Source organism: Leptidea sinapis, chromosome 5, assembly GCF_905404315.1.
Source record: "Leptidea sinapis chromosome 5, ilLepSina1.1, whole genome shotgun sequence".
Lineage (NCBI taxonomy): Eukaryota > Metazoa > Arthropoda > Insecta > Lepidoptera > Pieridae > Leptidea > Leptidea sinapis.
The window spans coordinates 4,496,839-4,510,939 of record NC_066269.1 but is presented as its reverse complement, the minus strand read 5'-3'; the positions used below and the strand labels follow the sequence as shown (position 1 = coordinate 4,510,939).

General features: G+C 34.1%; 2 protein-coding genes across 3 annotated transcripts in view; one reads left to right on the top strand and one right to left on the bottom strand.

Annotated features, from left to right (window-relative positions):
• Positions 1–662: 662 nt before the first annotated feature.
• LOC126964501 (cap-specific mRNA (nucleoside-2'-O-)-methyltransferase 2) lies at positions 663–7,184 on the bottom strand. Of its 2 annotated transcripts, XM_050807663.1 has the most exons (5): positions 6,486–7,184; positions 5,152–5,337; positions 3,419–3,539; positions 2,128–2,139; positions 1,901–2,086 (listed from the first exon to the last, which is right to left on the bottom strand). In XM_050807663.1, exons 1-5 carry the CDS (start codon positions 6,969–6,971, stop codon positions 2,049–2,051), a joined length of 843 nt encoding a protein of 280 aa, XP_050663620.1. In that variant the 5' UTR covers positions 6,972–7,184; the 3' UTR covers positions 1,901–2,048. The 2 variants fall into 2 exon arrangements, with proteins under 2 accessions (XP_050663619.1, XP_050663620.1); XM_050807662.1 differs by having other exon boundaries at positions 663–2,139; positions 6,486–7,182.
• Positions 7,185–7,490: 306 nt separating this feature from the next.
• The window catches only part of LOC126964483 (nuclear pore complex protein Nup205), a 60,444-nt gene continuing 53,833 nt past the window's right edge, over positions 7,491–14,101 (top strand). The window contains exons 1-7 of the mRNA XM_050807629.1: positions 7,491–7,654; positions 7,840–7,997; positions 8,317–8,437; positions 8,847–9,024; positions 10,278–10,478; positions 11,815–11,896; positions 12,667–12,770. Of these exons, the coding sequence (XP_050663586.1) occupies positions 7,639–7,654; positions 7,840–7,997; positions 8,317–8,437; positions 8,847–9,024; positions 10,278–10,478; positions 11,815–11,896; positions 12,667–12,770 (860 nt within the window). The 5' untranslated portion in view covers positions 7,491–7,638. The remainder of the gene's footprint in view (positions 7,655–7,839; positions 7,998–8,316; positions 8,438–8,846; positions 9,025–10,277; positions 10,479–11,814; positions 11,897–12,666; positions 12,771–14,101) is intronic.

Genomic DNA, 14,101 nt, shown 5'->3' with positions numbered 1-14,101 from the left:
GGACAAACGAGCGTACGGGTCACCTGGTGTTAATCTGGCTGACCGGTTGGTTGATATGTGATTAATAAATTAAAATAAACGAAGTCTGATTGAGTTTAATTATATCATTTGATGTATTTTTTTTAATTTCCCTCATTATTTCCTATATTATCCCAATTTCCTCTGCAGCTCTGAGAATAATATGTATTCTGCGCTCTTTGATGGTGCTTTATAGTTTTTTCAAATGAGTCATACCCGTTTTGTGGTCAATTCCTAGCCAATCCTATTCCAACTTTTCGAAAGTGACGCATATATTTTGTATATATCCTTCAAATTATTTTAATTGTTACTAAAATTTAAATTAGTACATGTTGCTTAGACTTTTTTGATGTGTGTATAATGTATGTAAATGTCAAACCTACATTCGTTGCAGATAGTAATGTACGCGTTGGAAGACCACGACATAGTCAACTTTTCCTTCAAAATGTAGGAACTATTTTACATTATTTATTACAAACGAGCTTGACCATAATCATCTCGCGAACTAGACTTGCACACTACCTCTTTGGTATTATATTAACAATAACAAAACTTTTTTTGCGGTCGGCTATACCTACACGAGGAGTGAGACAAGCCTGCCAATAGCCTATTAGAGGTACAAGCTGGGATATTAAATAATCGGAGAACAACATCAAGACAGTTTAATAACACTGAAACATACAATAATAATTTGTTCTGAGAAATATTAGAAAAATAGTCTCCACATTGCTATAAAATGTAAATGCATCTTATATAATTACATTATAAATAAATAAAAATAAATTATAGCGATAGTTTCATTTAGAGAGTTATTAAGACATTTAAAAATTTATAACGACTGCTCTATTGTGTTCAGGTACTCTGTGCATTTGTTTCTATACTCTGTGTTATTATAGAAGACAATGTTATTGAAAAAGTCACCAACATTTGTAATCTGTACCGGTAACGAGTTTAACACATCTCTATTCTGTTCCATCTTTAAATTATCACATTCTATATCAATCTTATTCAGTATCTCCAACAATGTCATATCTTGTAAATTACGAAGAACAATATGCCCCGATGATGCAAATCCAGTCTTATCGAAGCCCACTTTTGACATTATATACAATACGCTCACATTGAAATGTGTCAATGTGTTATAATTCTTTAAGATTAGAGATTCTCCTTTCGACATACCTTTCAGATAGCATAACAAAGACTTGAAGCAACTCTTTTCATAAGCATGGTACAAGTCATAGGCATGACAATCTGGTAGTAAGAGAACTTTTGCCGAGTCATCACATAATTCTGACACATTCATAGCCTCTCCGCTTTCATATTTATACATAATGATTTCTTTAAAATCATCATCACTCAGTATCTGCTGGTACAATTTGAATATAGGGACCAGTATAAATTTCGAGCTGTTGATTTTCATCAATGGCCTGCCATATGTAAATGACAACTCTAACTTGGCATCTTTGACCCTGTTAATCCATCTGACAGGTTCATTGATCAAGACCATTGGGTTCGACAACAGCTCGTCCTGTAAGTAAGCGCTCAGGTGTCTTAATTTTTCCTTCGTCGACATCTTGCAGTACAGCTGCCGTTCTGTATAGGAACCCCTGCAGTATCGTGGGTTATTATTGATACTGTTTACTTCATGTAATACACCTTTCAATATTTCTTGGTCAGTATCAATAGGCTTGAGATCATACTTCCAAATAAATTCTGCCGCAACCATAGACCTGATTTTCTTTATATCTCTGTGTAAAGCTATATTATTCTGCATAAGGTATGCTTGTAAATTATTATTAATTACATGGCATTGAAGAGAACTAAAATAATAAGCACATTCTTCCACCTGCTTTATGAATGATTCCGGTATCAGTTCGAGAGGAAATAGGGACATATTGCTGTACAGCTCCGTGCCATATGTAGACCGAAGGGTTAGTAGATAGTCATCTAAAGGCAAATTATCTTTGTATTTAAGACAAATAGCGTACACTTCAGAGTTTCCTTGGCGGGATGTTATTGGTTTGTAGATATTAACTTCTTTGAACAGATGATTGAGCAAATATAATAAACTAACTGTTGAATGCTCAAATGTTGTAAAGAGTTTAAAGATAAAAGTGCCACCTGAAAAAAACAAGTCAATAATAATTGACTCAAAGTGCATGTTGAGAATCTTCTGGGATTTAATCCCAGTTAAAATATAAAATCAAATAAATAATAAAACAAAATAAATCCCAGTCAACTATTTAATAAGCGAATTATTTCTATCAAAATTCATGGACGATATGTCACTCGGACGGTTGGCTTCGTTAGTAAGAGAAACGGCTCGAACGGAAACCGAGAGGCGGGGATTCGAGTCCCGCATCGTCCATGAATTTCGGTACAAATTTAATTTGATTTCAGGAAACTTTCAACCAAAAGCAAACAATGGAATGTGCTTTCTTGTTCGGTGTTACCAGGGCGATACGACATGCGCATCTTAAAAAAAAAGCATTTATCACGGGGAGATCCGGGGTGTTTCCGGGACGATACGACATGGGTACCTTCAAAAAAAGCGCTTACACCTTCCTTAAAGGCCGGCAACGCTCTTGTGATTCCTCTGGTGTTTCAAGAGAATGTGGGCGGCGGTGATCACTTAACACCAGGTGACCCGTACGCTCGTTTGTCCTCCTATTCCATAAAAAAAAATGTACCACTGGTCCACTGGTGTTGCAAGAGAATTTAGGCGGCGGTAATCACTTAACATCAGGTGATGACACATTTACATGAACAATAGATATATACTTATATATTTTGCCTTTAAAATGTTTTTATTAGTAATTTTGGCTGTCAGATCACATTTATATGTATTAATTAAATATTTTTAAGAGATGTGGATTATGTATAAATAAAAAAAAAAAACTTGTAATAATTCTCCTTTCGTTTTTTTTTAGTAAGCCTGACTGGCCTCATAGTAAGGGACCATGGTGATTACACCACTATAGGTTTAGATCAGTGTTCGTCCATGCTTGCATCCAAGCCAGTGGGAGGGTTCTTTGCACAGGATGCCGGCTAGATTATGGGTACCACAACGGCGCCTATTTCTGCCGTGAAACAGAAATGTGTAAACATTACTGTATTTCGGCCTGAAGGGCCCCGTAGCTAGTGAAACTACTGGGCAAATGAGACTTAACATCTTACGTCTCTAGGTGACGAGCGCAATTGTTACCGCTCAGAATTTTTGGGTCTTTCAAGAATCCTGAGCGGCACTGCATTGTAATAGTCAGCGCGTATCAATTACTATCAGTTGAAAATCCTGCTCGTCTCGTGCCTTATTTTCATAAAAAAATGCTAAACTGAATAAACATTAAAACACATCAGATGTTGAGAATTAATACTGCATATCTCGCATTGTCATACTCACCCTTACTAAGTGCCTGTAGGGCAGTTACAATTTCACAATAATGAAGAGGTGATGTTACTTCTTCCTGAGCATCTGGTTTCTGCATACAGTCAATGGACCCATCTGCTGTCACAAGTAACACCTGCAGCATAAGTTCAAAGCTCTTCACTTGCAAGAAACGTTTACAACTAAAGGTAGGATGTTAAACATACACAGTCCATGGTTATGTCAGACAATAATATATTTTACAATTTAAGTGACATTTTCACATTCAGCTTGGGACTAAAAATAAATTGCTTCCTATCTCGAGTATTTTTTTTATATTAAACTAGCTGGCCCAGCTAACGTTGTATTGCCATATAAAGTAATAAGAAAAAAAAGGGGGTATAAAAAATAGATGACGACCAATTCTCAGAACTACCAAATATTAAATCGTACATAAAATCTACCAACTATAGGTAGCTAAAATTAAGTTTTTTTACCTCCGGAGAACGATATAAAGATTCTAATAAGTTATTAATTTTAAATTATTCTTTCGATTTGATTTGTGAACGACGGGGGACACGTCAAAGGAAAAACAAAATTGTTGTTTTTATTTAATTCCCTACATTTTCGTAGTTATTCACCTTTTAAACCTTCTCTGGACTTCCACAAATAATTCAAGACCAAAGCCAAATCGATCCACCCGTTCTCGAGTTTTAGCGAGACTAATGAACAGCAATTCATATTAATAGATATAGATAGATACTTTATATCATTGAATTAATAAATTCGATCGCTATTAATCGAATCATAATGAGTGTCATCTTCACAATACATTTAAAACCATCGATTTATGTATTAAATATATCTCGTTAACCAATTTAAATCGAATCGAAACAACTCGTCATTAGGTATATCTGTGGTTTCAATCAGTGTAATTTTTTTGCGTACTAGATACCTACACGTTATTCTCAACAGCAGAAAATATTTGAATTTTATTTCAATCCCATGCCCTTGTTTTGTGTTTTTTTTACGACGAGTTCAGATACTAATTATATTTCCTCCAAATATGCTAAAACTATTATTTTGTCCTGGAATGTCTGGAGTATTTCTACACGGGAGCTCGAGGCTGTGCCTCACAGTTAAACAAGCCTAGATTTTTATATAAAGTGGGCAAATGGGTAAGATGCTGATGTGTGAAGTTGTGAGGCAACAGCCCATGTGCTTCCGCAACACACACTAGATGGGAGTATGCTCTAAGATTGAAGATCCTTGAATCTTGTGTCCCACAAACAGTCTTCTTAAAATTATACCACACTTAATTTTGCCTACTTTGATTAGCATAGTGTCGATTTCAGACACAAGTTTGTTCCCATTCTCGTCAACGCTATTCGATAGTGATGCTACCACGGCCGGTATAAGAGGCTTACCCTGTGCTGTCTTCTGCGTAGCAATGAATGACATTGATTTGCAGCATATCATTGAAAGACAGAAGAAACAGAGTACGGGATAGAATGCAGCCTTGCATGACAACCGCATTTATGGGTTTTAAGTTGGAGCATGCACAGTCGATAGCAACCTTGATGCTCTGATGACCCAAAAAGCTAAGACCCATGAGTGAACAGAGCATTCTGGCGCAAGTCCCTCGCCAATTGTTATTGCAAAATGTATGAAATATGTATGTATGAAACTTCACTCATAACACTAATTTTCATATTCAAACAGTCACAAATCAGAGAATGTATACATAATGTTCAGCTATGTGTACTAACCTTCCCCAAACTCTTAGCTTTACTAACAATAGATTGTGAATTATCCCAGTTCATTAGATTGCCAGTATTGTCCACACCAAAGTCCCAGTTTGATAATGTGTGGAACATGAATCTATCATCACTAATCATGTTTGATGGTGAATTCTCTTCATAGTATGGGTTAAGAGTGTTTGCCAACCATTTCCACTGAAACATTCATAATTAGGATGATAAGTAAAACCACTTCGTACTAAAGACATACAATAATGTTGGGGCTACTGAAAACCAGTGCTGTATTGGCGTCACGCCATTGCAGTTTATTAATGAGTTAGCTCCATTTGGTAACATTCACTGCCACACAGTACCTTTTTCGTATTTAGCAATAAATTGTATTATTTAATAGGTCTTATAAGTTTAATTACTCATTCTGGTTTGTTATTTAATAATTGTGTGGTGGTGGTTTCTTACCAAAAAATTTTTATTCTATTCTATTCTAATTAACTTAAGCAAATTGGCACTCTCTGAACCGTGCGCGGCGCTCGGTGGCCCGAAATTGGCGCTCACACTGTGTTCTGTCAATGCTGTACTTTCCCCGGGGTATAAAAAGAATAGGGGAGTCCCAGGCCCATGGGTGTCGTAAGAGGCGACTAAGGGCTTTTTAGAAGTGGGAGAGTCACACTGCCATCTTTTGACGTCAGCACAATCGGGCCAGACTCGTCCGGGTTAATTACCACACTCGCACAGAATACAGGTGTGAAGTAGCGGCCTAGTGCCGCTATGTTTCGCATAGGTTAGTGTCGAGGACCAGTGGCCAAAAAAAGCGCGTACACCTTCCTTAAAGGCCGGCAACGCTCCTGTCATTCCTCTGGTGTTGCAAGAGATTGTGGGTGGCGGTGATCACTAGGTGACCCGTACACTTGTTTGTCCTCCTATTCCATAAAAAAAAAATGCATATTGTTTTATGTGTACCAATAGATTGCTTATAATTAGAATGATTTGAAGCTGTTGAAACAAGCTATAAAACCATGCAAAATAAGCATTTTATAAACATAATAAGGGTCAGAACTTGATGAGGGAGTAGGGTCTCGTATGGCATACTGTTTTGGTGTAAATGAAAAATCTAGTGCCCTGGGCCACTGCCTATTTCGGAAAGATAAGTTATACAATATTTTTTTTGTTAGTGACAGGTATATATACTTATATATTTAAAACATATGGAAACTTTTTAGCATAAAAGCAAAATTAAATGTATTTCTACAACAGTTTTATTTCTTAAATAAGTGGAATGAAACTGATTGTACCAACAAAATTTAACAAATAATTTAATGAAATGTTACATACACTAATCAACTCACCTCTATATTTCTGTGATGCAGTTGCATATAGTGGTTAAGTGATGTTATAAAAGCACCAGGTGCTTCACATAAGTGTAGTGAAACCATTTTTTGTGTAATGCATGCCTCTTCTGGAATCATCTTATAAGTCGAAAGACATTCATAGAATTTCGTCCACGCTTGCGTTAGAAATTCTGGATTAATGAGACACCTGATCTTCCAGCTCACTTCACCGGCAGGGTTGCGGCGCCGTGTGTGACTACTCCACTCCTCGATACTAAAGTCATTCAGTTGGCTTTTGTGAAAGTTTAGACGACTTTTCATTGTATCTAAGATCTTGATAGTCCATGGTGGCGCACTAAACCAGGAATCGCGATCCGGTAGCCTCCACTCGTCGCTGAATCGGAATTGATACTTTTTGTTGAACAAATCATGCAACTCATCTTCAGAATTATCACTTCTAGAAGGTTTATCGCGTAATATTATATTGCCTGAGTTAGAAAACATATTTAGCAAGCAATACGCACAACCGTCTGAGCAAAATTAGTTTGTTTACAATTAACTAAATATTTATTCATGTAAACTGCTAAAAGAAATAATTTTACTGTGTACTAATTTTATTGGAAAGCTGATGTGGCTTAATAATTTAAACCATTTTAATTAAATAAAAATAATTCAGATATTTTTTGTTATACTTTAAAAACCAAAATCAATATTTACAATATTTGACAATTAAAACTATTTTTTTTGTGTTAATGGCTCGGCTTTAGGCCTTTTGACATTTGACACTGATAAATTTAACTAGCGAAAGGGAAATTCGGTCGTATTTAGGGCTTGAGTTTGATTGATTATCTCCAAAATCATGTCATTCATATAATGCCTATCTAGAGACGATGATATTGAAAGCTTTTATAAATTAAAGGAGCGGATGCGCGGAACTCGCGAGCCAAAAACTCCTTGGTAGAAGAGAAAAAAACAAAAGACCTTTAAGTCCGCGCCATAAACTGTTAAAAAAAAACCTTTCATTTACATGAGTTAGAGTTTGTTTTGAATGTTGCAAAAATCTAAATATTTCTATTTATCTATATTAAAGTTTTAAAAGAAGTTGAAGCTATGTGTTAAAGTTGAAATAACTTGCTTAGTGTTTCTCGTAATAAAAAGATTCCACAACATCATGAATTTAAACGAAGGTAAACATAACCTTAGCGTAGCTCGTCGGTTACTTTTAAAGTCACAAAATATTTGATTTTATGCTATTTAAACCTAGAAAATCTTGGTATTTGCTAAATACATTGGGAAATGTTATAATTTATGAAATTAAATAAGTTGACTAACAAATAAATATTGTGATTGAATATCATTATCAATCTTTCAGGTACTGCCGAAGACTTGTGGACCCCATTCAAAGAACTGATCGCTGTCGTAGAATGTTATCTTACAAATGAAAGCGACAAAGCATCATACGCTGTCCATACGTTCGAATCAGTCCTGAGACGACACAAACAAACATTTTTATCTTTATTAAAAAATCCTGTAAGTATCTTAATGTATATTACTGTATAAAATCACTCTTTTATACCGTCATCTTCATTATAGAAGCCTAAAAATTACAATATCCTATTTGTCAAAATGTAGAATCAGTCCAAAATGTTGAATCAATTACTAAACTTTATGTAATCTTAACACTGATTATTACCGTTAAACTTAGGAGACACATACTCAAAGCTTGGTAGTCTAACGTGATTCTGGCAAATCTTTGCTGTGTCTTCCACCGAAGCCACAGTAGGAAGAATAGAATAGAATCAATTACTACTTAAACTCTATCATAGTTTCTTAAATTATCATATTTTAGGCAAAGAATCCTGGCAGTAGAGAGGAAATTAAACGCGGAATTACCGAAGGTGTTAACCTACCTAGCATTGGACGGACACTTTTGTCCAAGGAGCTTGTAGATGAAGCTATCATACTATCAGGTAACTAAAAATCTTAGAACTATAAGACTAATACCAACTTTTGCCTTATCAATAATATGGATCTTATATTCTTATGTTTATAATTTATATTAACATGATAAAAATTCAATGAATAAGTAATAGTCATCAGTTAATAATGATTTAACTACATATTATATTACATAGATGGAAATACTCAGATTTGACAACTAAATTATATTTGTCGGTAATATATACTTTACTTATCTTTAGGGGAGGCCTTTGTCTAGCAATGGACATCTTCTGGTTGAAATGAATATACTTCTCTGGACAAACTGTTTGACTAACTTTAACTAAAAGTGCTAACTGTTGGGGGCCCTGATTTTAAAAATATATGAAAGTTGTAGTAATTAAAGAACATAATTAGCTATTTTTTTTTTGTTTTTTAAAGATATGTACAATGCAAATGAGTTTGCATGTTTGGAGTTACTGCATACAGCGCAACAACAAAGTTCCCGTCACCCCGGCTTAGCGAGAGGACTGCTGGCTGTTATACTGTACTATGATGGCCGGAGAGCTCTCATACAGGCACTAAGAGAATTGGTCATGGCTAGAGAAGGTGTTTCTTGGTGAGATAATAGCTTTATTCGTTATATATCAATAATTGTTTAATTCTATATGTACATCCTTGACATTCACTTAAACACCTACAGCCTTACAAATAAACTTGGTAAAGTAAAATCTATAATTATCTATAATATAAAGTTATAACTGATGATAAACAAAGAAAATGCAAAATGTTTACAATATCGTTGACAGCAATGTCAATACAATAATAATTCTGAAGGTTTCCTAATGACAGGCTGCCTTGCAAATAAACCAGGCCAACATTAAACGTCCGAACAAACCATTAGTAAGCAAAATGTCTATTTGTAAACATTTTACGTATTCTTGGCTTAGTTATAACTTTATGCCAATTTTATTTGTAAGGCCGTTATACTTAACAGAACCATAGTGAAATAATTGTTGATGATAAAAAAATCCGCTTGATTTTAATGAATGTATAGATTTGCTTAAGCTTAGATACTGAATCATTTTATATCACAGCCGTCGTTACATAGGGTAAACCACACTTTATTGGCACTTATGAATTAAATTATTTATAAGTAATCCTATACAAGGCTCATGATATTTTTAATAGTAACATACATTTTTTTTCTTATTGTTGTGTAACTTTCTTCATGGTAAATAATATGTTAATGTTCAATCTGTATAGGTTTTTAAGTAAATTGTAATCATATAATTTCTTTATTAATAATCTTATTTCTTTGCTATAAACACTGCCAAATATTTTACTACTGTCAGCTATATTTATTCAATCATTAGAGTTCATGTCCTCCCTTTTTTTTATGACAATAAGGGACAAGAGGAGGATATTCAGCTGATGGTAAATGATACACCCTGCCCAGTACACTGCAGTGCCACTCAGGATTCTTGAATACCCAATAATTCTGTTATGCACAATAACTGTGCTCATCACCTTCAGACATAAGATATTAAGTCTCATTTGACAAGTTATTTCACTAGCTACAGCCCTCTTCAGACCGAAACACAGTCATTCTTGCACACATATCACTGCTCACGGCAGAAATAGGTGCCATTGTGGTACCCATAATCTAGCTGGCATCCTGTGCAAAAGTGGAACTGGTCATAACTGGTCCACAATACTTTTTTATTATAAACTGGAGCACACTTCACTCACTCAAGATGTGGCATAGTGTATGTGGAGACTCAATTTTTTATAGACATTTACATCCTCAGTAAAACTTTCAAATGCTTTATAATTGCAATAACCGCAGTTGATCATAAGGTTTGATTTCAGGTCAATAAATGTTCGTGAAGAGATAGTTTCCTATGTGTCACGTTATGTAGACCAGCTTATAGCAGACGGATTGTTGGGGAGTGTACTAGATTCAATAAGATGTTTTACCTTGGACAATGAACTGGACTTGCTGAGACGGAACCGGGCTCTGCCACCACGAAGACATCATGTCCGGCTTGTAGCCACTATTACTACTACCAGGTAGATGAATGATATTTATCTTCATTTTAACTGCCTCTTACTTCAATCTATAAGACCATATCTTAAGTCATACAGCGAAATACTCTGGAATCACACATTTCAAAAGCAATGTTGTAAACTTCTGAGATAATGAGATTTCAACATTATAAGAATTTACAGCTACAAAAGACTTATTGGTAACATCTCAACTTAAAACGGCTCAATAATAATATTTTTAGTCAAATTGTTTTATTCAAAAATGTAAATCAATTATTTAACATCAAAAACCCATTAAAAAATTTATGCCTCAGACCTGAAAAGAATGGGTGGAAAAACTCAAGGGGATTCTTTTTTAATATAAAATTTCGCCACAATATAATTTTGTATGATAAAATTTGTAATTAAATTGCCTGAAGGTGGTCTCTGATCTGATCGTATGTCCAACCATTGAGAATGTCATTTATTTATGTTATTTAAACTTTCTTAACCCAGTAGAAGGCAAAACAAGTTTATGTTTGTTCCTGGTGTTAACATTATGATAATCAGTCTCTAGAAAATGTGCTAATGTGCTTATGAACATACATAACATTATCAAGAATATAATATTGAGATGCAATAGTTAAAAAGTTTTATTTCTTTAAAATTATCTCCTAATGATTCTTTAGGGCCTGGGTTATAAATAGCGCCAATAACTCTCTTCTGCATAACAAAGATAGTATAAATATTGGCTGCACTGCTCAATAACAATATACATGTATTATGAAAATAACTACAGTAAACAAGTTGGGCCGTTTCAATGTCAGAGTTAATTGTAAAATCCTTTTAACCATTTATGCTGCAGAACTAAGTCTATTGTCTAAATCAATCTTTTCCACATTGACCAATAATATACTTCTTTTAAAGAATTGTACACAAAATATATAAGGAGCACCAAATTTTGACACACCAAAATACCAAAAGCGGCTGAAAAATCATTCAAATGTACTTAGGATGAATGAACTATCAAGAATGTCTCAAGAGAGATGTCATTCCTTGTGTGTGATATAGACACTGTTCTCGCTAAAGGGTGTAATTGACTAGTAGATTACTAATTGCAGATTACCACAAATAATATAAAAAGTATGTCAGTCATATTAGAGTAAATGTTAAATTGCTTTGGTCGTGATGTAAAAAAATAAATAATTCAAGTGTTTTTTTAAACTTTGTTAGATATAAATATTTGACTTTGATTTAATAAACTTTGGGGTGAATTTTTTTTTGTATATGCATAAACATATTCATTTTCTTATAATATGAGTAGAAGATATTTTAAATTATATGAAAATTTCTCTTTATTAATGTCGAATTATAATTACAGAAAGCTATTGGCTGGTGTGATATTTGCAGCATCAGCGCAACGGGGCCTAGAGAGGGACATATTATTGCGACTGTTGTCAGAGGTGCGGGTTATTTTTTTTTATATTATTCATAATATACAAAAACCAAAGTACCAAACAATTTAAGCCATCCTAATGAAACTTTAAGTATTTATTTGAGGAATAGCGAGTTCACTTATTCTGAACTTAAAATTAATATATATCTCTAATAATTAATTATTTAAAAATCAAATTAAAGCAGAAATAATTACATTAAAAGGAGACTGAATTAAATAGCAAAGGGGAGACAAAAAAAAAATTCAAAACAACCTTGTGCCTGAGAATATGGCGGCGTAGTGTGAATCTGTGTATTATTTCTACTATCTTCTTTGTTTGTGAACAATGGAATGAACTATACAATATTGGGAAGCTTGCCACAATACATCAGTAGAAATTGCTATCAAGCCGATTTAGCTGTTTCTAAGATAAGTATTTACAAACAAACAGCTTGGCCACGGTTATAGAAGTGCAAATACATAAATTGTTTTTATTCCCTTGGCACACTTTCTTTTTTATTACCAGCTGCAGTTGTCTCGAACCAATTCGACTTAGGGACATTCAAAAATAAAGCTTTATTCCAACTTAAGGCAACGCATCCTTGATTGAAAAAAAGAAATAAAATAAAAACAACATGCTTATTTATGCAACAAATGACATTCAATAAAAATCTTCTATATGTGTAAAATGCAGCTAAAATTTTTTTTAACTGGACTGAAAGCCAGTCATGTAGAATGCTAAGTCAATGTCCAAGGGAAAAATTGAACAGATTTCACAATACTATGATTATATTTCAGGAGATGTGCTCCGCGAAGCGCGGTCCCAGTGGCGCTCTAGATGAGACGTCCCTGGCGCTACAGATGGCACTGCTGTATGCGCTGGATCTCTCCGTGTTGCACAGGTTTTTACTAAGCGATTGCTTAGCAATTAGTAAGCGTATTATATGCATTAAATCAACCCGGTGTCATAATAAACATAACCACCATAACACGGGCGGCCGATGTGTTTTAATCGTGACACAACATTACATTTGGAAGGCTATTGGGTCTAATTATCAAACAGCCAGTTCTTCTTACTGGCTGCGTTTTTATGAGCAGTATTTATACATGAATAAAAAAATTACTCATGCATGGTGCACTTTAATGCCACTCGGTGTATTTTTATTAAAATTACAAATAAAAAAATATGTATTTTCTGATGCTGGTTCCCCACCTTAATAGTTTTTGGATATTAATCTTGTTAGATCTTTTCCAATAACAGCACTAAAGCGAGCATTATGTAGCATATTGCTCAACTTTGAATGTTCCAACTTCAGAACGCTTCGCACAATCAAGCACTTTCCGATGTACAATGATCATTTAAGCTAACAAGTGATAGTTTAAATTAACAAGTGTTTTTTCTCTAAGTTGACATTGATCGAAAATTTATTCATACATTATAGACCAGGGTCGATAATTTTTGAAACCAAAAAAAATTACAGTAGGATGAAACCCATTGGTAAAGGACGAGAATATAACAAAAATTAAGGGAAAAATAAATTACGGGCGATCTGAGGTCGGGAAGTGGAAAAGGGAAGATATTTTTGCTGCTACGAAACAACAGCTATGAATTCTTTATGAAATACCTTTTGTTGCACTTAAATTTTCCGAACATTTACAATTGTAATTTATAATTTTTTTATACCATCAGAAAGTAGATATTTCAACGAACAAAAAGCCCCCAAACTTTTTGAAAAAAGCTGATATTTTGACGTCAGAATTTTCGATTGAAAATTAGGATGCTTTTTTGTTATTAAGTTAAAATAAGGCGAAAAATGAATGTTTTAAATCAAATAAATTACAGTGTATTTGGGACATAATAAGGTAAGTTTTCATCAAATTTCGTAGAAAAAAAAATATTTTTTGAAAAAGATATAAATAAAAAAAGCAAAAACTTGGTTTTTTGAATTTTTCACCAAAATTTTGAGGTTATGTGAAAAAAGTGTAATTACAAAAGTTGTAGATCTCTTTACTACCTACAACTTTGCCGATTAACTTTTTGCCATAGGACTTGTAGTTTTGCCGGAAATCGAGGTAAACCGTTTTTCACCCAAAACCACCCCCCCTTTTCCACTTCCCGACCTCAGATCGCCCGTAATTTATTTTTCCCTTATTTTTTGTTATATTCTCGTCCTTTTCCAATGGGTTTCATCCTACTATTATTTTGTTTCACTTTTTATCATTTTCAAAGGCT